Source organism: Acomys russatus, chromosome 22 (genome assembly GCF_903995435.1).
Source record: "Acomys russatus chromosome 22, mAcoRus1.1, whole genome shotgun sequence".
Lineage (NCBI taxonomy): Eukaryota > Metazoa > Chordata > Mammalia > Rodentia > Muridae > Acomys > Acomys russatus.
Window position 1 is genome coordinate 15,324,017 of NC_067158.1, and position 27,277 is coordinate 15,351,293.

At 41.7% G+C, this 27,277-nt stretch overlaps 1 protein-coding gene across 1 annotated transcript in view; it reads left to right on the forward strand.

Moving 5' to 3' along the window:
* Abca13 (ATP binding cassette subfamily A member 13) overlaps positions 1-27,277 on the forward strand; it is a 403,635-nt gene that overhangs the window by 282,145 nt on the left and 94,213 nt on the right. The window contains exons 48-52 of the mRNA XM_051164717.1: positions 10,389-10,443; positions 11,797-11,974; positions 14,522-14,637; positions 20,213-20,369; positions 24,270-24,523. Coding sequence (XP_051020674.1) covers positions 10,389-10,443; positions 11,797-11,974; positions 14,522-14,637; positions 20,213-20,369; positions 24,270-24,523 — 760 coding nt within the window. The remainder of the gene's footprint in view (positions 1-10,388; positions 10,444-11,796; positions 11,975-14,521; positions 14,638-20,212; positions 20,370-24,269; positions 24,524-27,277) is intronic.

Consider the following 27,277-nt stretch of genomic DNA (forward strand, 5'->3'; position numbering starts at 1 on the left):
TCAAACAACCAATTTTAAAATCAAACCTTCTAATATAATACAACCTAAAGATATACTGGTTTAATAACAACAGGATAAGGAAAGACGGTAAGGAAATATTAAAAGTCCGTATTTAATAATGAAATATTTATATTTTTATAAGATGTAATAATTTCTCTGTATAGTAAAAGCACTGTAATTCATTAATTACGGTAGTTTCAAATATGAGCCAAGTCATATCAGGCAGCCTTTTCTGTAGTTTCATGTGGTGGGGGCAGGCACAGTATAAAGTATGCAAGCTGTGTGTTCAGAACTAAGGCTACTTTGAAAAACTGTGGTTAATCTTAATTGTCAACTTGAAATAATCTAAAATCACCTAGGAAGAGAATTTCAAGAATTGTCTGGATCAAGTTGGTTCACGTGCATGTCTGTGGGGGACTATCTTCATTATGTTAATTAAATTAGACCTGCCCACCATGGGTGGCACCATTCCTTATGCAGGGGATCCTAAGCTATAGACAATGGAGAAACCTGAGTTCTAGCTTGTACTTATTAATCCACTGTGCTCTGATCTTGAGTATAGATATCCTGTATTTAGCTGCTTTGTATTTTTTTTACAGATAGATTGTTATCTGGAACTGTGAGCTAAAATGAATCCTTTTTCCCCCAAATTATTTTTTTCAAGATGTTTATCATAGAAGCAGGTAGTAAAACAATAAGCTACAACATGGAGATCTCAGATTTATTATGTTTTACTCTGAATTAATTAAATTATGACTATTTGCGTGCTTAGAAATCTATTTACTGTTGCCAAAGTTTCTATTACTATATTCAGTTATATAACCTCATGTGGGGTTGTGACCCACAGTTTAAAGAGGAATGATTTAGAAGAATAGGAACTTTTCTACACATATGGAAGTCAAGGGAAGTCTTTTGATGTAGATGTTACAAACATCTGGGCATTAATACTTCCAAAGATACACATTGATAAAAGTAATGAACCCTGAAGTGATGCCTTGAATTGCAATGTGGTAAGTATCTCTCTATTATAATGGATATGGGACAAAGGCACAGATGTGCATTTTTATAATGACAAATATATAGTCTAGAAACCATAACAGATGCAGCCATAATGAGAACACTAAATGGGAAAACTAATTTTACACATTTATACATTGCTGTGGGCCAATTCTTAGAAGGAAAAAAACCAGAATACAAATGATAAGAATAATCAAAGAAAAATGATTCAAGTGTCCTGAAAATGCACATGCGAACATCATCTCTGGAAACCTTTGAAGTGATGTTGGCAAGAAAGACAAGCTCCATCGTCTGCATTGTGATGCTGCAGCCATGGACCTTTGCTTTAAGACCCGTGGCCCTGTTACCAGCCTCATCAGCACAAGATTATCTCACAGCAACATTGTTGCCGAAGTAGAATATTGAGTGACAGAACACAAAGAAAATAATACCGCAATTACAGGGATTGTTCCTTATGATAATGTAGCTTCCACACTAGGGCATCAAAGGCTGTAAATGATTTTTCTGGCCTCACAAAAAAGGGATTAAATGAAGATTCAGAAAAGTAGAGTTGTACCTCTCATTCTGCTACAGATTCTGCTTGACATCAGATCCGTCAGAGAACTTTCTTCTGCCTCCGTTTTTCACTCTGAATTTACCTTCCAGTCCCCAGCCCCTTCCTTGGCTGCCCTTTCTTCACAGCAGGTCCCACGTAGGAGTGGTTGTGTTAGATGTGGCGCCTGGTACTGGAAACAGGTCATAATTTCACCCCCTAGGATATGTGGGGAGGGATCTGATTTCTAAGGGTTTACTTCATGAGGAGACAGCCATCTTCCCCCATTTTTTTAAAGTTATTTTCCTATTCACTAGTTTCTATTTTTGAGGAAATGAATACATATATTGTTTATTTAAATAACTCCAAACCTTTTCTAGTCTTTGCAAAAATACACATCCAATTTAAAGTAATGTTAGTTTAATTTTAAAGTATGTTTAACCTTGTGGAAGAGCTACAAAGACAAATAGGATTCCGAAAAATGGTAATGTGGTGGGCCAGGCTGCTATGAAGATGAAAACCTCACTCACTGTTTGTAGAACAGGACATCACATGAGTTTCAGGCATATATACTTACAACCATTATAATACACCATCCCCAGTGCTTCCAGAACTCCCATACTATTCGAAGGTACTTTCTGGGTGACTTCCCAGAATACCATAATGGCTTCCCTGTGGTGGGTGGGTGGTAACGTTCTCACGGAAGGCCTGCTTGTCTGCGGTATCACAAAGCTCCTGCTGACTGGCTCAGCAACACCTGAATCAATTATCTGGCCTGAGAGCGAGCAGCAGCAAATCTTGCTTGATTCTTGATGAATCACACTTGGTGCCTAGTGCTCCGATTTCCACATGCAAGTGAGAACACAGGCAGAGTATAGTATTCCAATCTGAGCTGGATGTGGTCTTGCAAATGTGGCAGCAAGCACTGCCTTAACTACCTACCGCTCTGACAGCAATACCAGCATCTTCTGTTTTAATCCTTAAAGCCAAATGCCTTTTTCTGTGTCTTGGTTTTTGATGAGAATTTATTAGTTCTGTGATGAATGCCTAGGATGGCTATAAAGTGAGGAGGAAATCATAGCCTATATCAGTTTATTAAGCTGAAATTTAGTTACTTAACAAATGGATGCTTTGGTACATGTTTGCATTGTGTGGTGATTAGGCCAGGTGAGGCAAATGTCTCCTCATACGTCTACCTATGTTCCTCATGAAGACATTCAAAATCCTGTCCTCTAGCTTTTAAATTGTGCGGGCCATTACAAGTCCACTGGGCTCTTGTGGTTCTGAGTGCAGTCTAAGCCTAAATTTCCAAGGCTACTAGGATATCCTCTAGGGCCGTGTGGAGCGTGAGAATGTTTTAATATTATTTCACTGGAATACTTACTTAACTCTGTTGTAGAACTCTAAAGCCATTATCAAATGAATAGAAGTGCCTCTGAGTTATTTCAGTGAGATCCTTTGGAAGGAAGGGACAGTCCCATTCCCAGCAGTTACCTGTGGCCACTCCAGTGACTTGTACTCCTAAGGTCTAAGAGGAGGCTGCACCCAGGGAGCTTTGTTTACATTCGCATGCAAAGGAGGGGAGGGAGGGAAGGATGGCATCTGCTGGAGGTGGAAGAGTGGGGACTCTCATTTGGAGCTCACTCTGTGTCTATCAGCTGCTCTTCTGTTGCCTTGTGAAAGTTTGGTGGTCTAGGCATGTTGTTAGGGACACTATTGTCTGTCATGCTTGTTGGACAGATGCCCAGTTTTCAGTGCTGTTGTACGTTGGTGGGAGTTTGGTTAAGAGAATCATAGATCTGGGCTTTGCTGATGTCAGGGGTAGGTTCTGAGCTCTGAAAAGCAGAACACTTGCTGTGATCTGGAAATACCAGGTAAGTCAGGGCTACATCATTCCTTCAAGTTCCCATTTCCTTAAGACACCACCATTCCAGAAACGGACTTGCAAAGAAATATTCGTGTTACGTTGGCTTCCTAATGTGAAGCTTCATCATCAGAGTGCCGAACACGGAGGTGTGTTATGCAAATACCCAGCATCCGGCCAGGCACGCTGGGGATTACTAAACACAGAAGCAGTCCATCATTTCACCAGTGAGATGGAGGGCAGATTGCCCTTGCCTCCTAGATTAGAACTCTAAAAATGACACCAACCCAGGATATATGCCACAGCGAAGGACAACACATTCATAACATAAACAAGAGGGTACAGAATGCAATGATTAGAGCACTGTTTCAAAACTCTCAGTGGCAACTGTGACAGTTTAAGGTAAGCCTAGATATTTATGAAAGCTGCTCAGACATGGCCCCATGCTTGGTGGTTTAAATTTTGATGGCAGCATCATCTGTAGAAACATTTGTGGCCTTTCTTTGGAATGTGCAGTGCAGAGGCTCTTGGCCTCTTCCTGCTGGATGAAGAAGATTGACTTTGAGAGATCGGGCTGTGTGCTGGTGAGAAAATGGTATGTGGTGTCTGTATCTGTTGGCTGGAATTCTAGCACGTCATAGCTAGCATTGGATTCTAGAAGGCATCTGAGATACCTGTGTTTCTCAAATGGCCGTGATGATGCTGGTGTGACAGGGCTTCTCTCAAAACAAATATATATATAATATTATATACACATCTTAACACGTGACTGCAGCTTATCTTATCCATATGTATTTGTCAGGAGTAGTTTCAAGAATCTTGATACATGTACAAATCATCAGATTCTCAAATCTCTTACTTTTTCTTTTTTAAAATTTTATTTATTTATTTATTCACTTTACACCCCATTCATAGTCCCCTCCCTTCTCTCCTCCCACTGCTACGCTCCCTCTTTCTCACCCATCCCTCTTGCCCAGTACCTCAGAAAAGGGAGCCCCCACCCCTACCCCAGCTCATCAAGTTGCATCAGGACTGAGATCATCCTCTTCCCCTGTGGCCTCGCAAGGAAGCTCTGCCAAAGGGAAGTGACCAAAAAGCAGGCAATAGAGTCCATGTCAGAGAGCGTCCCATTCCCCTTCCTAGAGGACCCACATGAAGCCTGAGCTGCCCATCAGCTGCATCTGTGTAATGGGCTAGGTCCAGTCTGTGCTTGGTCCTTGCTTGGTGTTCCATAAGCTCATCTGAGCCCTGGTTAATTGGCTCTGTTAATCTTCTTGTAGAGCTCCTGTCACCTCCAGGTCCTTCTACCCTTCCCTGTACTTTTCCACAAGACTCCCTGTGCTTTGCCTAATGTTTGATTGTAAGTCTGAGCATCTTTTCCACTGTTTGGTGGAGCTTCTTAGAGGACAGCTATGCTAGGCTCCTGTCTGCAAGCATAGTAGATTGTCAGTACAATGTTGGCCTGTAACTCAGGATTATTCTGTCACATAATTTACATACTCTCCAGGTGACTGAAAATACATAATAAAATAAAAATGCTATCAAACAGTTTTTATGCTACACTGCCTAAGGAATAATAAACAGGAAAATGTCTCTGCATGTTCAGTACAGATGCAGGCTTTATTCCTGATCATCCTTAATGCATGGTTAGTTGAAGCTGTGGGTGTGTAGCCCATGGGTGAGGAGTGACTACGGTATACTTCTTGGTGACAACTGAGTATCACTGCTCACACATATGTAAGGACCCAGGATCTTGTGGACTGTTATTTTTCCTACGATTTATTTGTGCAATCCTGTTTATTTAACCCATTTTCCTGTGTGTGTATGTGGGGGAGTGGGTGTGGGGGGGTGGGTTTGTGGGGGGTGAGATAGATAGATAGATAGATAGATAAAGATTGCTTAATATCTTTTCCATCAAAGGTAATTAATGCATCATCATTATCTCTAAAATGAATTCCTCTTATACATTTTCAGTAACATCTCCCCAACTCTGTCTTTTCCACACTGTTTTCAAGTGTTGAACTTTAAAAAAATTCCAAGTATACATAAGAGCACATATTTGTTTTTCTGCTTCTGACTTATTTTATGTACATATTGTATTCATTCCAGCAATATTTTTGCAAAAAGTAAGATTTCCTTTTCTTTAAAAAAATGGTTGAATGTTGTGCAACATGTATACGTATTTGTAAATATCTGTATCTGTGTCTACCAACAATACATGTTCTGTATCTATTAATCTTACTATGGACATTGAGACTGTAGATCTTTGCTATTAAGAGGGATGCTGCAGTGAACACAGTATACACACATCAGTATAATGATTTTATTCCTTAAGCATGATTCTATCAGACATTTAGTGCAGTGCTGAATCTTTTTTTTTTTTTCATTTTCTTTTTCTTTTCTTTTTTTGCTACATCTTATAGTATTTCTAGTTTTAAGAGTTGAGGCCACAAAAGCGATGTCCCATGAATGTCTTCACTTACCAGGAGATTGGGATAGATGCAGGGACTTCCTATTGGGACTCTAGGTGAGAGAAGTATGGGAGAATGGGGAAATAGAGGGAACCAGAGGGCCCTAGAATCCTACAAGAAGAACATCATGATGGGCAGATCTGGACCCAGGGGCATCAGCTCAAACCACTGTACCAACCAAGGACAATACATGCAGTAAGCATTGAACCCCTATTCAGATCTAGCCAATGGACGGGACATTCTCCACAGTTGTGTGGAAAGGGGGACTGACTCTGCCATGAACTCTGGTGTCCCATATTTGACTACTTCCCCTTGGTGGGGAGGCCTGGTGGCACTCAGAGAAAGGATAAGCAGGCTATCAGGATGAAACTTGATAGGCTGTGACCATATGGTGGGAGAAGAGGTCCCCTTCTGCCACAGACTTAGGGGAGAGGAATTGGGTAAAAGAAAGAGAGAGGGAGGAATGGGAAGATACAAGTGAGGGGATAACAATGGAGTTGTAATCTGAATAAAATAATTAAAAAAGAGAATTTGAGGCCAGCCTGGTCTACAGAGTGAGTTCCAGGATATCCAAGGCTACACAGAGAGACCCTGTTTTGAAAAACAAACAAACAAACAAATAAACAAACAAAAACAAGAGAGAGAGAGAGAGAGAGAGAGAGAGAGAGAGAGAGAGAGAGAAAAGAAAGAATTGACTGGTAATCTTATCATTTCACCATGTATTTGTATGTTAAAAAAATGACACTGTAAACTTGGAACATAGCTTAAGCTTCGCTTGATGATGGAGCTGTGTACTGATAAACTTACAATAAGTTAAAAATGTTGTAAGTGAGAAATTCACATAACACAACAAAACAAATTAAGGTTCACAAGTTTGCAATTTGGAGTTAAGGAGCATGGATCATTGTGGGTTGCTAGGACCTGCTGCTCAACATGCCAGCTGCCCAACATGACCAGAGCGTGCTACCAAATGTCGGTAACCAGGAATAGATTAAAATTCAGCTGTGAAGTGCAAGCTCTACAAAGTATATTTTATTTCTGCAGTAGAGTTGAAAATTCATAAGTAAAATTGCTGTAAGTCTTGATACATTTTTTATTCATCAGTTTTACTTCACTAAAGCATGACAATGTAATGATGATTTCAAAAAAATGAAATTAATTTCTGAATAGGGGTGAGATGGAATGAGATGTCAGTGGAACCTGGACCAGGGAGTTGAAGGCAAAGTTAAAATGCATCAGAGTCAAGGAAAATGAAACGAATCCTTTTTTTTTTTTTCAAATGGAATGAGCTGAAGAATTTTATACTTTAAGATAAAGTGAACTGTGTGGAGGTGAAGGACATGACTGTTCTCTTTTGCTCTCTTCTCTCCCCCTCTTTCACGCATGCTCTCTTTCTTTCTTCTTCTTTCTTTTAGACAAATACTCTCTAGCTTGTTGGGGCTGGCATGCATGCTGAGCTTGGGGAGAGGCAGGCTTAGAGATGATGTTAGCTCAGGACTACCAAGGCAAGGTGCCGGTGAGGATGAGTACCATGACTGTGTGTGAAGAGCCACAGTGGAAGTGCCAGAACTTGGAAACTTGCAAAGGAAAAGTGAAGAGAGCATGGGACCTCAGCCTTGTGCCTGGTTGAGTGGAATAATGGGAACCCTGAAGGTGCGACACCCATGGGCTAATGATGGTTTTTCTTTTAGAGGTTACAAACCTGCAGGTTGCGGATGACTGTGTGTGTGTAGACTGTGTTTGACTGTATGAGGGTTGAGAGCCAAGCAACATGAGGAGGTGGGTTGCAGGGAGCTGAGAGGAGACTTCGAGCCAAACGGACATGAAGAGAAAGATCTATCTAGAGGTTCTGGTTTGCGGTCTGTTGCTGTAATAAACACCATGAACAAAAACATCTTAGGGTGAGGAACAGATTTTTTTTACTTATACCTGTAGATAAGATCCCATCATTGAGGCAAACCAGGGCAGGAGCTTAAGTAGGAACAATGGAGGAATGCTGTTGACTGGCTCTCTCACTAGCTCATGCACAGCTCCCTGTCTTGGACACCCCTGACCTACCTTCCTAGAGATGTTGTCACACACACAGTAGCCTGGGCCTTCCTATTCCATTAGCAATTAGGCCAATCTGATCTAAATAATTTCTCAGTTGAGGTTCCCTATTCTCAAGTGACTCTACTTTGTGCTAAATTGACAATAAGGCCTAGTCAATACATTGGATGTGCTCATCCCATAAACCTAAGTCTAGCATCTGGAGTGTGAAGAGTTGATCTGCAAGGACAAAATAGAGTAAACTAGGACTAAACACTGGGACTTTGAGTTTGCCCAGCTTCTGGGAAGGGAGGCAATAGGGCTAGATGTTGAAATAAGTTATGCCACAAAGGATTGTTTTCAGTTATACCAAATAAACCCAAAGGGTGTGTTCCTGAGCTAGATCACACTTACTCCAGGTGTCAGCTGCATTGCAAGTGCCCTGGGGGCCTCCTCACTGTGGCCCTCCTCACTGTGGCTATGAATTTTAGTGGCTGCCATGACCTTATTAGATTCAATTATTGACTAGAGCCAGCCAATAGAGATCCTGGAGGGAGGTTAGGGAAGATCCCTGTGGATTCAGGCACATTACCCTCGTCACTTGCAGTATATCCAGCCGGGCTGCAAACAGGAGAGTGGATACCCTTTAGTGTCTGGAGTTTTATTGACATTTATGTAATAGAGTTTGTTGTTCAGCCTTGTCTTCTGCACTAAGGTTGGATTAGAACCAGTGTCTTCAACCTCTAATCCTGTTTTATTTTGTTCTGAGCTTGCTTCCTTGAACCAAGTTTTCCTTTCCAAAGTTGGTTGGTGGTAGGTTTAGGTTTAGAAATGTCAGTATTCTATGTTCCTATACTTTAATCATTCTCAGAACTTTACTCAATTTACCACACTGGTCTGCAGCTTCTTTAATCTATAATGCTCTCATCAACAGGCAGAACCTAGAATTGCATCAACAGTGGAATCTATTGTCGCTGACTGCAGCTGGGAGTACCTGTCATTGTTGGCGGGATCTCTGTTTTCATAAACAATGTCTGAGGTCACTTAACTTATGTATGGCTACCTAATAGGGCTGGTCAGTGTGAGACTGGCCACAAAGTGAAATTCTGCCTGCTAGTGAGTCAGCACTTCCAACAGGCAAAGTAATGAAGTAAGGTAGGGCATCACACCATAAAGACGAGTAGGAGAGACTGATGGGTGTTGCCAGTGCCCATAGTCAATTAACCAACTCCAGCAGTTCAGCTGGAGAGCGTTGAGTAAGCCCAGTATCTCAAAAACAACACAGCAGTCTCATTAGGCCTACGCAGTAGGTGCCAGGAAAAGAGCATCTGAGGGACTTTAATTCGGAATCACAGGACTTGTTTTGTGACATTGCGCAGGGGAGTTTCTGAACAAATACCTCCTACTGCTCTTTCTGTTATAGACCAGAGCTTACTTTGTTGCATGGCTAATCCTGCTGTGGTATAAAATAAAAAGGCTGGAGAAAATGGTAGGGGTGCAGGCAGCAAACAGAGAGAAGTAAGGTACTTGAGGGTGATATTGCTGGGGTTTGGTTTCTTGTGGTCAGACTCAATATTGTACTTATCAACTCATTCATATTCACTTATACCCATGATGGTTTGTTGGGATTTTAGTGTGCTTTCATAAAGGACTACAGGAATGGGTGACAGGATAAATGTAAAATGTAAAAAGGAGGAGAAAAATACAGTAGCAACGAGAAAGGAAACAAAGACTTCATGCTACTGTGCTGGGCTCCACTTGCAATTCCCACATTTAGCTCTGAATATTCAAAACGACCCGTGTAAAGAAGGAAATCTAATGACTCACAGTTCCTTTAGGATGCGACACAAATTGTTTGCTAAAGTATTGGGGTTCTTCAATATAGCATCAGTTGGGATTTATTGAGAAAATGGTCTCGTGCTGTGAAATACTCCGAAGAGCTTTATAATAAAATCCTATCATTTGATAACACGGCAGTGAATTCTTCATGTAGCCTCCTGGTGAGGCGCTCATACATGAGCCTAACAAAGTAAGGGAAACAAAGCACACCAACCCTCAAAGCAAAGTTAACTTGAGAAAATGGTTTAGTTTTCTATCTGTCTGGACCTGACCCTTTCTATCATATGTTTTCTTTGCACATAGTTTTTTAGCCCGAGCCTCCTTCTTTATCATAAAGTGTGATGCCATATCACTTCAGCACTAGGATACCTATAACAATCGACAACTAAGTGAGAGACAAAGGAGCATGGTGACTGTGATGTCACACATGTGAAAGACATGATGGTTATGTTTGACAAAAGCCATTGAGAACAAAGAGCCTGGCACACACCAGATTAACGGCAGGAGCATGTTTGCCCTTTGTTACTGATACTGGACTAGGGGTAGGCAGAGCAACCAGGAGACATCTCCTGAGTGGCTTGGACATGACTCCAGAGGGACAGGGCATGAAGCTCACATCTCAATTTGTTGTTCACAGGAATAACCCTGTACAGCCACCCGTATGGAGGGGCCTTACTGAATGAAGACAAGATGTAAGTTGATGGAATGCTAAGGAAGCGCCTAGAAGAAAACCTCTGACTCTCTGAGGAGTGATTTTGAGGCCACTTCAACATTTACTTCAGGGGAGACATTGGCCCAGATGGCTTTAAGAGGGAAAGTGCAATGGGTGTGCAGAAAATGGGTGAAATTATTACTCAGTTGTGTTTGTTTTTTGTAAAAGAAATTGTTTTTCATAAAAAGGAATTGTTCCTGTAGCCTATGAGCAGCACACATTCCAGGAAGATCATTCAGGTTAACAACATAAACATGCCATTCACATAGGTAAAGATGCAGAGTGCATGATGTAGTTCACAGTCCACAGGAAGTGCAGATGGAGATGGGCATTGTTGTTGCAGGGGCATTTGGGCCTATAATTAAATGTCAGGTGTCAACATCTTACTGCTAAATACACTGTTTCTTCCCTCATTCTCTCCCTTGTCTCTCTTCTGTTCCATGTACCTAACAACCATTTAGGTAAAAATCAATGATAAAATATTACTTATATAATTCTCTGGCCTGCCAAGTGGAGAACATATACCTTGATGGGTACTCTCATTAAATGAACAAGACATTATGGTCTTGTGGTGGGTTTCAGTTTGCCTTTTTATCCGTACTATTTTTGGAGTCCTTCCTCCAACCCTCTCTGACACCTGACCACAGTTCTGGGGCAGGCTAGTTGATAGCTGTTATAAAACAAGATGTGTTGGAAGGAAGGCACAGCCTGATGGGCAGTGAGTGGTGAGACCTTTCCTCATGTCAGACACCTAAAAGGTGGCTTGTGTCCACCTGTCCCCAGAGATGGACAAAATGGACAGTGGCCATGCTTGATGCAACAGAAGCTTCTTTCAGATCCCCAGCTACATCCAAGAGCGTGCATGGTATGATTATGGTGATATGTGGCCATTTCAAAAGCATTTGGTCTTCCCAGGATCTGAATTTGGACAAGTGCCAGCGAGGCGATCGACCTTACAAATGCCCCTCCCTGTTGGGTTCTGCTGTCCAGCAAGGGAGTTCAGTGTCAGAAAGGACCACAACAGCTGGATGATGCTCTGGGATGTTTACCAGTTAACTGGGAGTCAGACTCCATGGTCAAGAGTAGGTTGAGATAGGAAGATGCTGAAATGCTTTTCAGCTCCATGTATGTCTATTTCAGTCTCTGTTTTGAGTTCTGTAACCACTGAACAATAGTCACATCTTCAAAGGCACTTGAGGTGCCTGAGTGAGGGAGAGATTCCACACATCGTTGGCCGTGTGCATGGTCCTTCTCCTTCCCAAGTATTAATAACAGAAAGAACTAATGGCTTCTATGACATCTGATGAGCTGTTATGTTATCCTTTCTCCACAGCCTGGAAAGTATCCGCCAGTGTGGTGTCGCCCTCTGTATTGTCCTAGGATTCTCCATCTTGTCAGCATCGATTGGTAGCTCTGTGGTGAGGGACAGAGTGACTGGAGCTAAAAGGTTGCAACATATAAGTGGCCTTGGCCACAGAACATATTGGATAATTAACTTCCTATATGACATGGTAGGATTTGGGAATATGGTTCTTATATGGATATGGAGATGGAAGGGCCCAAGCCCCATGGGGCAGTCCAGAAGTAAAGTACTCATTCTATTGGCTGAGAGCTCCCTGTCAGGTTTCCTTCACTAGGCACCATCAGGCATTGAGTATTGCTTCATGAAGGGAAGGCTCAGGAATCATGGGCTGGAGAACTATGAAATAAAAGACCCTCCTGGTTTCTTCTTAGGGAGGAAATGAAGGAATAACAACTTGCACTATCCTCTTTCAAGGGGCTGGAAGGTGTGATAATAAAAACTATTAGAAATGATTTCTCATCTGTATCCATAACCTCTTCCCACAGTGTGAATACCTCCCAGTTGTGGTAGCAGATATCAGAATTTCCTATAGTCAGAAAGTCATTAGACTTCGTCCCTTTTTCTTCCAGTGACAGTAGCAGTTGCTGCCTAGAGTTTAGGGCAGATATTTTCAATGCATGTACTCTGCTTTAATGCTCTTGCACAAACAACTACCACTCATGTCATCACTATGGAGTAGAGCTGTCATCTTTATACAAGTAAAATATATGTGCATTCACACTCCCATAGAGACGATTTATTCTATGATGTAGAGAATCCCATGTGAGCAGAAGGCAGGGCAGGCCTGAAACTCACTGAGAGCCTTCCACTCATCAGCTTCTGGCCATCTGTGTTGTTTTACAGAGAACTGATGTGTTAGCAAGTTGCTCTTAAACAATGTTTACTCCTTTGAATGGGCTTAGAACTCAACTGATTTGTTTGTGTTTGATCTAGATGTTTTAAAAAATGTAGCTTATTTGAGTAATCCCTGTGATGATACCTCAACATTTCAGGAGTCAGTTGCATGAAATGCCAAGTACTTTCTGTTGGCCCTAAAGATGACTCAGAAATCTCAAGAGAGAAAAGTGCTGGTTCTCCAAAGGCTTTATCTTTATTAAGCCATGGGCCTTCATAGGAAGGCAGTGGCTCCTCCAGAATGCTGCTTCTGGCTGACTGAACCCTGCTTCAATACCTCTACTCACTTCTGTCTTTAGTACCACAGTCTCAAGCATCTGTGCTCCCCAACATTTTTCAGCCATTGGTCCCAGTGAAAGGGAAGAATGTGCCAACAGAGGGTAGGGGCACAAAGAGTGACATACTCAAGACGCTGAAGAGAAACAAACCCATAAAAACCTCTCCTGTGCTTTACTATATCATTATCGCCTATATTATTCCCAACCCTGAGTGTGGTCTTTCTTCACTCTGCGATGCGTGAGCTTGGGGTTTAGGGGCAGAAAGGGCTCTTTGATTATTGGCTGACTTTTTTCTTCTACATTTACTCAATCATTTTATGTTAATTTTGTTTGATGACTCAATGAATGCTTTTGAGGATCTGTTATGGGTCAGGGTGTATGCAGGATTGCTGAGGACTGAACATTAGTGTCCTCCAACATTCAGCCTTCAAACTTATTCTGCAGTTTGATAGTATCAGGAAGTGATGTCTTCGGGAAAATGATTAGATCAAGAGGCTGTAGCCTTCATGAAAGGTTTAGTATCTTTATAAAAGCGACCTCAGAGAACTCTCTATGCCTTCCACCATGTGACAAAACCAAGTGTGCAGCTTTTTTAAATTGAAAAGTAGGTATTCACTATCTACTAAATCTATTGCTGTCCTGGTCTTAGATTTCTCAACCTCCAGAGCTGTGAGCAATAGATCCATGCTGTTGTTTGTAAGCCAACCAGCCTATTTTCTTGTTTCACCCACTCAATGGACTGAATGTTAGTCCTAAATATATGAGTAAATTAGAGTAGATCTGTTTCCTATACGAGTTCACAGTCTTATTGGGAAAAGCAGAAAGCAAATATACCAGATATAACTGATTCATGACTAAATCATTTTCAAGAAGGAAAGAGGATAGTGGGGTGAAGGTAATTTTAATTCAGGAAGGTAGAGTAATAAATTAAATTTCAGCAGAGATCTGAAGACCAAAAAGACTCAGCCACATGGGTTATTCTGAAGAAACACTCTACAGTCAGCAAACTCAAAGAAATAGCTAGGTTTAGGAGTGCCCAAGCAAGGCCTGGGGATGCTGTTGTCTGTATAGTCTTTGAAGGAAAAGATATAGACAAAGCAGAGCAGGGGAGATCCACCTGTCACCCCACCCCTGACACCCCCTCCCCCCGGTGTGTGTGTGTGTGTGTGTGTGTGTGTGTGTGTGTGTGGATTTTTTGGGGACAGTATCTGCATTCGTAGGCTCTTCCCAAGGGAGTTAGGCTTAGATGACCCTGGTAGGATTTGGAGTCTGTTTCTCCCCCAAAGTACCATAAGCCATGACCTGAAGTGTAGTCACATTCTGAAGATCTGGGTGATTAGCTCAGCATTTTGGAGGAACACAGCTAAGCCCATAACAATGACTCAGCAACAATGAGCTCTAAAACTCTTTTACTATGCAAAGCAGGAGCTAGGTTTCCCTAGAGTTTGAATGGAGAGTGCAGAGTAAGTGGAGAATGATTAATACCCTTATCTAATGCAGCATGTCTCCCTTTCTCTTTCCAGCTCTTCTACTTGGTTTCTGTGTGCCTGTGTGTCGCCATTATAGCTGCCTTCCAGTTAACAGCTTTCACTTTCCGTGAGAACTTGCTTGCCACAGCCCTCCTGCTGGCACTTTTCGGGTATGTGATGAGAAACACGGCTGCGGAATTATGGTTTGTTTTCTGAGAAAGAAAACCCTCAGGATGGCTTTGAACCTGCTGTCGGCTTCATGACTTCCTCTCTTCTCCAGCAATTACCTTGCTTCTACAAGGGATGCTGAGCAAACCAGCTGCAGCAGGATGATGAGTGCCCTGTAGAGGAGGGAAAGGTTGACACGGCCATAATGAAGATGGCCTTGGTCCTGTCTAAGAAAGGCCCTCAAGCTGCTTGACAAACTTGTGCAGTGGGAAATGGATTCTCTGTTATTCTCACTTTGACATTAATCGTGGGCTCAAATACATAATCCAGTTAGCTCTGAAATTGCATTTGTGGACGTTCTCTTGTGAAGCTGTCCAGCATATTTTTTTCCTCTCCTATAATATTAGTAGCCTGGGAGTATTTTGTATGACTCCTATCACTTTTTTCCTCAAAGGAAAAAATAGTAAAAGTAGAAAAGTCATTGCAGAAATCCTCAATTATACACACTGGATGCTTGGGACTGCTCCCCCAATGGTACCTGTCTGGCAAAGAAATAATGTACTAAGATTTTTAAAAAAGCAATCCACTCAGACTTAATCCAAAGGCTATAACTAAGGGGAATTTTACATATTTTGTTATCATTCCAGCTATCCCGAATTCTTCAAAGTATCTAATTAGGGGACAGAGTTTTGCCTAAACAAATGTGTATACATCATCGGATGGATGGATAGCTAGATAGATGAATGAACAGGTGGGAAAATATGGAAGGAAACCAGTTCTTTTGCGAATATTGATGATGCCCCTTGCCCTGTGGCCTCGTTACTATTAATTCCCACCTAAACCGTACTTTTTCCCCTGTACAGTGCCAATGCTGTTGTTAAAATTTAAATGAGATAGTCTCTGTAAACATCACGAACAGCTGCAGAGCCATTACATTAATTTTAGCTATTATTATTATTCATATAATTATCTTGTTCATGGTGATAATCATGTGATCACTAAAAGAATGCTTGTGGAACATGGTAGTATACTCAGTCTGAAAGTTATGAGCTCATATATAAAGAGCTGTATGATTGTACCCTGTTCTTAGTATCTTATTTCAGCTTATTAATATCATTTACTGGGCATGTGTTATTGCATTTCATTGTAGCATGTGTAAAATAGGCCATGCTATAAAATTATGTTTGAATTTTAGAGGGCCAGACTTCAAAAATGATGACCAAATTTGGATGAAGTTCAAAAATGTAATCTTATAAAATGTGTTTTCAGAAAATATTTTCTTGGTTAAGATAGAAAAATCTATGCTCATAACCAAGCATTTCTGGGGATTTCTGGAGAATCATAATCTATGGATGCGTAGACAATGTCTCCCAAAGGTGATATACATCCTTGTCTTAGTTGCTGTTCTGTTGCTGTGAGGAGACACCAGAACCAAGGCAAAGTGTAAAATAAAGCTCTGTCAGCACACGCCTTTTATCCAAGCACTCAGGATGCAGAGGCTGGGGAAACTTCTCTGTGAGTTGGAGGCCAGGTTGGTTCAGGACATCCAAGGCTATGTAGAGAGCTTTCTCATTAAAAATACAAAGATTAAAAAAAAATAAAGAATTTCATTGGGGGTTTCCTTACAGTTTTAGAGGGTTAGTCCATTATCCATCAGGACAGGGAGTGTGGCAGCAGGCATAGTATAGTGCTCTGTGTGCGCGCGGGAGAGAGATAGGTGGGAAGGGGGAGGGAGAGAGGGAGAGAGGGCGCAAGAATAATTGATGGGCTTTTAAAACATCGAAGCCCACCCCTAGCGACACACCTGCTCCAACAAGGCTACATCTAATCTAACAAGATCACACCTCCTAATGTTTCCTCAAGGATTCTCCTAACCTGGGCCCAAGCTTTCAAATATTAGCCTATGGTGGGCATTCTCATTCAGCCGCCACGTTCTTGAGAAGATTTCTTACATGACTGGGCCTGAGAAGATGGTGAAAATACAGATATTTGAAATTTGGGTATTTCCAAAGAGAAAAGGCAAAGAGGTGACAAACTGACATGTTATGACTCAAAGGACTTAAAAGGTTGATGTTTAGTCATTGCTATAGCTGTAATTCTGAAACCTGTAACCCCCTACTCTGAAAGCCTCAGTCTTGGCAGCTAGTTTCAGGTACCAGCTGTCTCTGAATTTAGAGAGCAGAGTGATTGTTCCTCCTCCTCCTCCTCCCTGAACCTGTGAGTTCAGGAACCTAAGTGAAAAATCTAAGAAAGCCAACTCCCAGGAAGTGCAGAAACCTAAGAACACTTTTAGACTTGAAACAAAGCTATTGATTGAACTGGTGTCTGGGAGATAAGGAAACCAAGTCTTATGAAAGTTAGAACAGAAATACCCAGCGATAATTTGTCTTTCTACCAAGGAAAATGGATATTTAAACTCTGACAGGGCAGGAGGCAGAATTAGCATCAAAAAGAGGGAAGAATACTAGAAGTTGTTGACCTGGTGAGAGGATAAGCTCTAGGCCAGCTTGAGCTGCATAAGCAGGCCCTGTCAGGTGAAAGAAAGAGGGACAAAGAGAGAGACTGACAAAGACAGAGAGACAGAGAAGTAGATGCAGAGACACAGAGAAACAGAGAGCTAGAGAGACAGAGACAAAGCCAAAGACCGACAGAGACAGAGAGACTGCAATAGAGAGACAGAGACAGAAATGAGAGACAGAGGCAGAGAGAGACACACACATACAGAGAGACAGAGATGTAGAGGAGAGAGAGAGAGAGACAACGTGAACAAATCATGCTGGACACAATGGCAAATGCCTCTTGTATCAATACTCAGAGCCTCAGAACACAAAGACAGAAAGACCAGCATTGAGATCACATATTAAGACCTTTTCTCAAAAATCTCAACTAAGCAAAACAAATCAACAAAGCAACATTAAAAGTATTTAAAATGAAAGATGGACAGCTTATATAAAAAAAATGTAAAGCTGAGGACATATTTGGTGTGTGTTTAGTTCTAAAGGATTGTAAAAATAAGAGCACAGTCTCCTGTTTGTTCTCCAGGGAAATTCACACAGCAGAAGGAAGGGGCCAATTGTCAGGAGAAGAATATGGTATGTTCTCATAAATTTCAGAATGCCTGAGAAGAGTATACTGACCTCCAGTGAATTATACAATCATTAAAATGATGAGTTGTATTTTAATAAAAGAGTAGAGAGTGTTAAAAGCCACAGTAGGTTTCATATAAAGTAAATTATGCTCTGTAAGTCAATTTAAATTTCCCCTTAAAAATTAGAAAAGGCAAGGAACGGTGGGGGCTGGATCTGCCAGTATGTTAATTTCAACCAAGTGTTTGAAAGGAAAATAATGAAAATGTAGTTTAAAAAAACCATGGAATCATCGCTGGTGGAAAAATCAGCTCAAAGATTCATTAATGCAGGAAAAGAAATCTCCAGGGGTGTCACTTAAGACTGTGTCTTTGTCTCTGAGTCTTTTTTTTTTTAGACAATGCTTTGATCAACTTGTCAAATATTTGAAGGACATAACCCAGTATGAAAACCTATAAAGATTCTATATAATCTCCAGTGGAGTGGAGACCAGTGGGGTGTGGTAATTTCTCCCTCAAGTATATATAGCTCAGGGAGTCCAGGCTGACAGTGGGGGTGTGGGGTGCAGGGTGCAGTGTGTGTGGAAGGCATTGTGAGGCCTCTGTGTTTTGTGCCCTGCCAACCAGCTGTATCAGGTATATCATGAGGGGCTGCCCTCCCAATTCCTCTAGCTCCCACATTTTCAAGTTTAACAGAGAGAGCTGCCTGGATGCTATATTTTTACAAGAAACAACAAAAAGGGCTGGCTCTTTGGTAGTTCTAAGTATACCAGGATGATATACTTAAAAGTCTGCCTGAGTAAAATGAAACAAGTTGTCTTATAATGTTCCAGAATTTTGAGTTTGAACCAATAGTTTGAAGACACACACACACACACACACACACACACACACACACACACACACACACACACACGAATTTGATAGAAATTAAAACAGGCCTAAAATTTGACACAGAAGCTTCTACTGTTGCTTAGATGTGTTTCATTTGTAGGAATAATTTGACTCCTGTCCTCCTTCTCTTCCTTTCCTTCATTTTGTCCTCTTCGTTGACCCAGCTGCCCTTGAACTGTTTATCCTCCTGCTGTACAATCGAGATCTAGAACTGTAGCTGTGTGTCCCTATGCCTGGTTCCCAGATGCTGAAAGCAATCACGTGATGGGGGATAACAGCTGAGTTTTGCCCTAGAAAGGGCAGGAGGAAGCATGTGTTGGATTAGGGATGAGATTTGATTCTGTCTGTTAGTACTTTATTTTAGATAGGACTAGTCATATTTAGCAGCAGTAGCCAGCGATGGCTCACCTCTTTGGCAGTTATTTTGACTTTACTTAGTTATTTTACATAGCAAATATTTTTTTAGAGAAAGTTGCTTTAGAGAAAGTTTCCAACATGTGTGCCACAAAATATTCTTCATGATCACATTATGAGGCAGACTGCTACTCAGTGACATTTCTCAGATACTATGTGGCCTTATTTGTCATACTCCACACATTTTCCCAAGTACAAGAATTTATCTTTTAACACAGGGATGTTCTCTAGGATAACAGATTCTATATGACCAAATGTTATCTTAAATCCCCCCTCCCCGTTTTGAAATCTCATAATTTTCAGAGTTAGCTAACATGTGAGGGAACTCTCGGGCATTTAAAAGGTACTGCACTATCTCATGCTAAACGCTCGCCGCAGGAAATATCGACAGGTCTACTCCAGGTGTGCAGAGAACACTCAGAATAGATGAGTCTTTACATAGGTGTCTCCTCTGCCTGTATTTGGGATGTTGTTCAAAGTGCAGGAATCCTTTGACAGGGTACATTAAACTGACTGCATTTTCTTGTCACAAGAGAAAGCTGAGGGAAGTTGGCCTTGAACTAAAAGGTGCCGTTAGGAGGAACAGTGGGAAGGAGGGAAGCAGAGCCTTGGCTGTGAGGCTAGTGCAGTAGCTTCTTGGATCTTGGGCCTGCTCAGGTGGGGTTCCATGGGCAGCTTTACCTACAGGCCCGCAGCGGAAGATCAATCATGGGGCCAACCTTACTATGGACACCCTGACTAAGAGCTACAGATCCCACATGGGAGAATAGGAGAAGGATAAAGGAGCCGGTACGAGTGACAGCACAAGAAGCTTCCAGTTCTTGTTTTTATGTCCTTTATGAAAAGGTTCTCTGAGTATTGTTATATTCTTGGTATCTTCCAATTCCCACTATAATCAGAGGACATTCTTCTTGCAATAGGCTTGAGAGGTAGAGGACCTAACACTGAGAGAATTAGAAAAAGCCCAGTGGGAAAGCACAAGCGCCCATGAGACTTTTCCTTCGCCTTGCAGTGTCTTTGGAGGCCCCCAGAAGATTTTTTTTCTATACCAGACAATTATGCGTATTACACGTGGAAAAAAAAACCCTGACCATTCTAAATAGCATTGCACTTGTACATCAGTTCATCTGTGATATAAATAAATGTTTCGGGAAAGTAAAAACACTTCCGTCTCTGATTTTTAGGTATGCAATGATTCCATGGATGTATCTGATCTCCAGAATCTTTTCCAGTTCAGACGTGGCCTTCATCTCTTACATTTCCCTGAACTTCATCTTTGGCCTGTGCACCATGCTGATGACCACCATGCCCCGGCTCTTGGCCATCATTTCCAAAGCCCCGGTGAGTCACTGGCAGTGGCCCATTTCCAAAGGTGCCAGAGACTGGGGGTATGGGCAAGCCCACTACTTAGTTTGTTACCACCATGCCGAAATGCCTGACCCACACAGCTCACAGGAGGATAGTTTTATTTTGGCTCCCCATTTCAGAGGACGTTCACTCTTAAGAACAACTTGGGATCTAGGTATACCCTTCAGAAGTCTGCTTTCAGTGACTTACCTTCTCCAACCAAAGTCTTAAACATTCAGGTTTACAGAATGCCTCAACATAATGCCATCACCTGAGAAACAAGGCTCAGCGGTAGTGATCAGTTGTAAACTCTGCTGCAGTGTTACAGAGGCTGCTCCACCAGTCAGGGCAGGCCCACGTAGGTATTCACTATTCATTCCCGATGTCCTTCTCAGGGCTCCTCAGATGTTGACTTACTGATGGCGGAGGCATGACTACAATGAAATATGCCTTGCCAAAGTGAAGCTGAATCCTGGCTTAAAATCATAAGCAAGGCAGACCACAGCCTTGTCCACACTCACACAATGGCAAGACTGAAGAATGGTGTGTGTGACTTAGTGCACTGTGCTTCCACGTGTTAAAGAAGCACAATGCTCTAGGGATGCCCTGTTTACCAATGAGTGGTTTTCCCAGTGAGGGAAATGCCTAGTAGGCATTAGGGTCAAGCTGAAATCCACTCTGTATATATAGCCTATTCATTTGCTCTACCCTGGCTCCTTTTTTTTTTTTTTTTTTTTTTTTTTCCTTTTACCCTGGCTTTTTAATGAGGCTGTCCTCGCCCTTGGTTCCTGCGTTACCTTTCTGTCAGTCACTCATCATGTCCATTGTGACTGGTGGGAACAGCTTCAGACTCTGTCCTCTCTTTAGCTCTCATATTTCAGTCCTTCCTTTTTATACTCTTTATTATCACTGCTGAGAACATTATGCTCAATAAGACACTTCACTGTTATCGTACTCCCTCATGGTTAAGTAGTTCCCAGGTGCCTAAACCACAGTCTGAAGAATTCACCTGGGAGAGGTACAGTGCTTCCAGGAGAAAGATATGCTGATATTCCCATTTCCAGTGAGGGGGGACTGAGTCCTTCCCCATTGGGACAGGGTCACCCCTTGTGGCTGGGTTCCAGACTTCATAGACTTGTATGACGGCCAACATTATCTCGTATTATTGTGCCTTATGTTTGTGTAGAAGCAATGGAGGGTGTAAATATCCATTTTGCATTCAATGAGGGCAGTGATCTCTTTCAGTGATTTTTTTTTTTTTTTTTACAGATTGAGTTTGACTCTAATCTGTATTAATATTCTGAGCCTTTAAATAGACAACTTGCTGAACAATTAATTGGCTTTAACTTGAGGAGAACATTGAGATCAGCAGAAGAGGCATAGAGGCCCGGCTCCATCCCATTGATTCCTAATGTGACCTGGGTTGTTGAAGATGCTGTAAACTGTGGTAGGAAGGAAACCAGATCCAATACATATGCAACTGGGAGAAAGCAGCAGCCAGGGTAGCTCTGTGAGAAGTAGATTAACAGAGGGAGGATAAGCTAGCTCCAAAAGGAAAAGGAGGGTGAATCACTTCGAACTAAAGAGGAGGCTAGCCAGGAATGTTTTCGTCTACGAGGGTCTAACAACATGGTGGGTGACAAGGCGTTGCTATCTCCAATTACAGATAGCATTCACCTTTAAAAACCAACAGGCAATGGGTGTTTCCAGTTAGGAATGGAGGACATTTGTCTGGACTTGCTTTGATCTTTCTTTCCTTTGCTCCTTCTTATGATACTGTTTGCTAAAGACATTTGGCATTATTTAAATACTTATTCTAATCAATATCAAATGTCCATTGCCATGTTAAAAAGCATTATGAACTTATAAAATTAAATGAAAGGTATCAAAGATGTTAACTGGGCCTTCAGGTCATAAGCTAGCACAGCCAGTATTAACAACTGTCGATGCAGCCTGGAGTGTCAATGTGATTGTTTTTCTTATTTCTAAAATACTGTTGAAGAGTGATACATCTTGGGCAGTTAGACAAGACCAGGCATGTATTTCTCTCCCACAAATCAAGATCTCTGCTTCAAGCACAAAAAAATGTTACCAGATTTAAAATCAGTTTCTGTTTCTCTATGTTTTAATACGCCTCAATAGCCACTCTTTTGAACTCAAACAATTGACTTGTCGGTCTATGAATTTATGTATGTTATTTTTAATAAGTCAGCATTCACATAGCACATAATCTTTGTTAGTACTTGTGTAAAAATCACTGCGGGTTCTTTAAGATGAGTTATAAAAGCACTGATGTCACCAAACCCTGTCATTAATTATCAGTTCCCAAGTTCAGAGCTGCCTAACCCAGACTATTACTAGTAACAGAAACACTAATTAACATACACATAGATAAATGTGCCTTTAGATGTAGTTTTTCCAGAGAGTCCTGTTGGAGACTTGCAGACAGTGGCCATTTTATGCATTCACACAGAAGAAAGAGTCAGAGGTATAGCTCGTGGCTCATTCTTGTCCCATCAGGACACTAATTTCATTTTAGAGAGTCTTCCTTCTGTCTTCATCTACCCAAAACTACCTTCCAAAGGCCTGGCTTTCTAATCTACCTTATTGAGGATAAAAAAAAATCAACATAAATATATTGGGAGTGGTACAGATGTTTTACCCATAATATTCTGCTCTTGGGCTCCCAAGACCCATGGCTTTCTCAGGTAAAAATTCCAAGCTCATTCTGTCATAGTAGCTCCAAATTTGTTCACTTACTGTGGCCTCAATTCTAAAGCATAAGACCTACTATGTAATCTACAAACTTAATCAGATTCAGGTGTGGCTGAGACTCAAAAATATAGTACTTTTCTTTCTTTTTTTAAAAAAATATTTATTTATTTATGTACATAGTGTTTTGTCTACATGTATGTTTGCATGCCAGAAGAGGGCACGAGATCTCATTATAGATGGTTATGAGCCACCATGTAATTGCAAGGAATTGAACTCAGAACCCTTGGAAGAGCAGCCAATGCTCTCAGCCTCTGAGTCATCTCTCCAGCCCTCAAAATGTATTCCATCTCAACGTCTCTCCAGCTGTGAGCCGGTACAATCAAATATACAGGGCAGGTATAGGGCACACATTCCCACTCCAAAAGGGAGAAGAGAAAGAGAGGGACAAAAGATTCCGTCAAGCTCACCTCTGTGTATGATAGGCAGATCCCGCCTAGGGGTCCCGCTCATACTAAGGCACCAGCCAAGGACAATACAGGCGGTAAACTTTAAACCCCTACCCAGATCTAGCCAATGGACAGAACATTCTCCACAGTTGAGTGGAGAGTGGGGTATGACTTTCACACGAACTCTGGTGCCTCGTATTTGACCATGTTCCCTGGATGGGGAGACCTGGTGGCACTCAGAGGAAGGACAGCAGGTTACCAAGAAGAGACTTGATACCCTATGAGCATATACAGGGGGAGGAAATCCCCCTCAGGAACAGTCATAGGGGAGGGGAATAAGGGGAAAATGGGAGGGAGGGAAGAATGGGAGGATACAAGGGATGGGATAACCATTGAGATGTAACAAGAATAAATTAATAAAAAATTAAAAAAAAGAAAACAGATTATGCTGTTAAAAAAAAAAAAAAAAAAAGATTCCGTCAAGCAATACCTAGTAAGACACACATAGAACAGGACCTCAGGAGTCATCCTATCCAGGTCCATGGCTGTTTGAGGGTGTCCCTGAGCCAGAGTCATCCTATCCAGGTCCATGGCTGTTTGAGGGTGTCTCTGAGCCAGAGTGATAGGGAACAGTGGACCTATAGCCCTAACCAAGGGCAACAGGAAGGTATTGATATGTGTTATTAAAAGGGAATAGCTTTTAATTTCATCCTTTTCCCCCTTCACTGTGCAGAATTTGCAGAAAATCTACAATGTCCTCAAGTGGGTTTTTACCATTTTCCCTCAATTCTGCCTGGGTCAAGGTCTCATAGAACTCTGTTATAACCAGATCAAATACGATCTGACACACAACTTTGGCATCGATTCTTACGTGAGTCCCTTTGAGATGAATTTCTTGGGCTGGATCTTCGTGGAGTTGACCCTGCAGGGCACATTTCTTCTCCTCTTGAGGATTTTGCTACATGGAGACTCTCTGAGATGGTCAAGGTATGTACTGAAGAGCTCATGTGTAATGCCTCCGACACATGTGTCAAGAGTGAGGGAATAGCCACGGGGAGCTTGCAAGATAAAGGAATGTGCCAGATTGGCATTATTACGAATGCTTCTAATAAGTTAAAGATTTATGTTTCTTTTTTTAGTGATAAGTACAAATCACCAACTAAAAGAGAACTAAAAGGCTCCAACCTTTAAAATAATCCTTTTAATGATTCGGTTGTCTCAATTTACTTCCCACTTTGACATTGCTCACTGGAAGTAAATTTGGTTGACACCATAAAGTAATTTATTTTTATAACTAAGTGGCATTAATTTCTAGAGTCAGGAAGGTATAGGACTGTAGTGCAGATACCACCAGCCTTTGTCAAATGCAGTCTTCTTGTCTTTGTCAAGTGAAGGTGCTGAGAATGGTAGATATATAGATGCGCCTGGGTGATTGAAAGTGCACGCGTGTACACACACACACACACACACACACACACACACACACACACATACACAGTTGGATTTAAGGTATCTTTGCAGAGATTCTAAAATTTTATCAGGTAAGGCTCAGTGGTAAAGAGCGCGACTGCTCTTCCAGAAGACCCAACGCTTTCATGATGGATCACAAGCATCTGTATCCCTGGGGCATATGACATCCTCTTCTGACCTCGAAAGGCACCAGGCACACAAATGGTACACAGACATACACACACACAAAACACCGCCCCCTCTACAAAATAAAGAAGCAAGCAAACAAACAAATAATATTTAAAAGATACCTTTGGAATCTACAAGGCAGTTTGTCTTCATGTGCAGGTCTGCACGGCTGTTCCCCCTCCACCACTGAATACGCTGATCCTCCCTCTGTCTATGGCCCTTTGATTTCTGCTTCAGACAGAGATTCTGTCCACCTGTACCTCTCTCATTATATCTTTATGCTCTTCTGAGACAGTCTCACAAAGGGAGGATGCTTTAAGGAAAATCGATTACTACCGTGTTAGTAATAATCTGTTAGAGACTTTAAAGCTCTGTTATTAATATTTTTTGGCGATCCCTTTGTAAGAATTGTTTTCTTTTCAGTTGTTTCTTGACATTTCTTTATATAACACCCTCAAGGCTGCTAAAGTAGAGAAACCATTTTGAATACAAATCCCGAAACTCTTCTGAATTTGGCTGTGATTATTCTGGAATTTGCAGATTTCCCATAGCTGACTGACTCTGGAGTAGACTCCTGGACACTTTTTAAGTGTAATTGCTTCTTTGATAATCCTTAATACTTCGATCTGTTTAAAACCCACAGTGGAGAATCCCTCTGGCAGCTTCCAAGTTTCTCAGTCCTTCAATGGTATCAAAAGAATTTTCTTCAACGCAAAGACTTTTTGCGTTACTTTTACTTCACAGAGGATATGAGTTGGGCTCTCCTTTAGAACAGTGTCTTTGATATCCACAGCAAATAGCCATTGTGTCTCTCAGTCTGCTCCCTTATGACTCACTGTCAGAATGAGTGCGCTCCTGTCAGTCTGTTATTTAAATCCAAATAGAACCCAGTAACTAATCAGTGCTGAACATGAATAACCAAGGTTCTCAGCAAGTCCTTCCTATGGAAAATTATACCAGTCCTAGCTAAAAGTTGGAGGAAAACAGGAAGAGCCTGTCCCTTCATGGGAACCAGATAGCACCTACCCTTTCCACCTGAACCATGCATTACCAGCATATGGCTGGGCACTAGCGTAAAACCCACTTCACTGCACTCCTCTAAGTTGAGTAGGCTTCTGCCTGCACTCCTCTGCTGCCTTAAGATGACAGGTCTCCATTTGCATGCATCCCCGGCCTGACACCAGCCCACAGAGGTGTGTGTGGGGGTAGTCTTGCCTCTATTCACTGCAGTCTGGAGCTTGACTATGCTCCCTGTGTCCTTATGCAGGCAGAGGTGGGATAGCTGTATGGTCCAGATACCAGCTGTGATGAATTATCAGGACGGCCCTACAGTGTGTACGGCCTGCCTGCATCCTTCTTCTGTTGCACTGTGATTGGTGGATGGCTGAGCAGAGGTGGAAGGATTAAGAATTTGCTTTGTTTGGGGGTTGCCCAACAAGGTTTTGGTTGTCCTCCACCTATCAGAGTGAGGGGAGGAGATAAAAAAAACCACGGTACCTGGTCCCTCCCTGGTGCACCAAGTTGCTTAGTTTTAGTCATGGGATCTATAAACATACATAATTTTTTCCAGCTGATTCTCATGCAGAGAGGATGGAAATCTTGGGTACAGATTTCTAAGATATAAGGGGAGGGTGACGAGCTGATGGTGGCATCTTTAGAAAGGCAAACAGTAGTCAAGCTGATAGGTATCCGTTGATGGAGTTTTCATAAAATGAATCAACTCATTCAGTCCTTTTTTAGGTTGCTAAATTCAATGCTCCCCATGGTTTTTGTGCTCACCTTAACTCCTGCTCCTCAGTAACTAACCTCTAGATAGATGCCACTCTAATTTTTATCTCTTTTGATTCATTTTATATGTCTTCAAATATTATGTAAATGAAACAGACCATTCTGAGGATTCAACTATCTTTTCTCATCAGTATTGTGTGTGCAGTGAATTACAGTTTTGTAAAATTGTGATTTCTGGCATAACACAGACTATGTCATCGGGATGACTAAGGGCTGACAGTGGATGGATGTTTTCTCTTAGCTATAATACTTTTTTGTTTTGAAATAATTTGAGAATCATAAAAAATTGTAAAAAAAGGCTCCTGTCCTCATGAA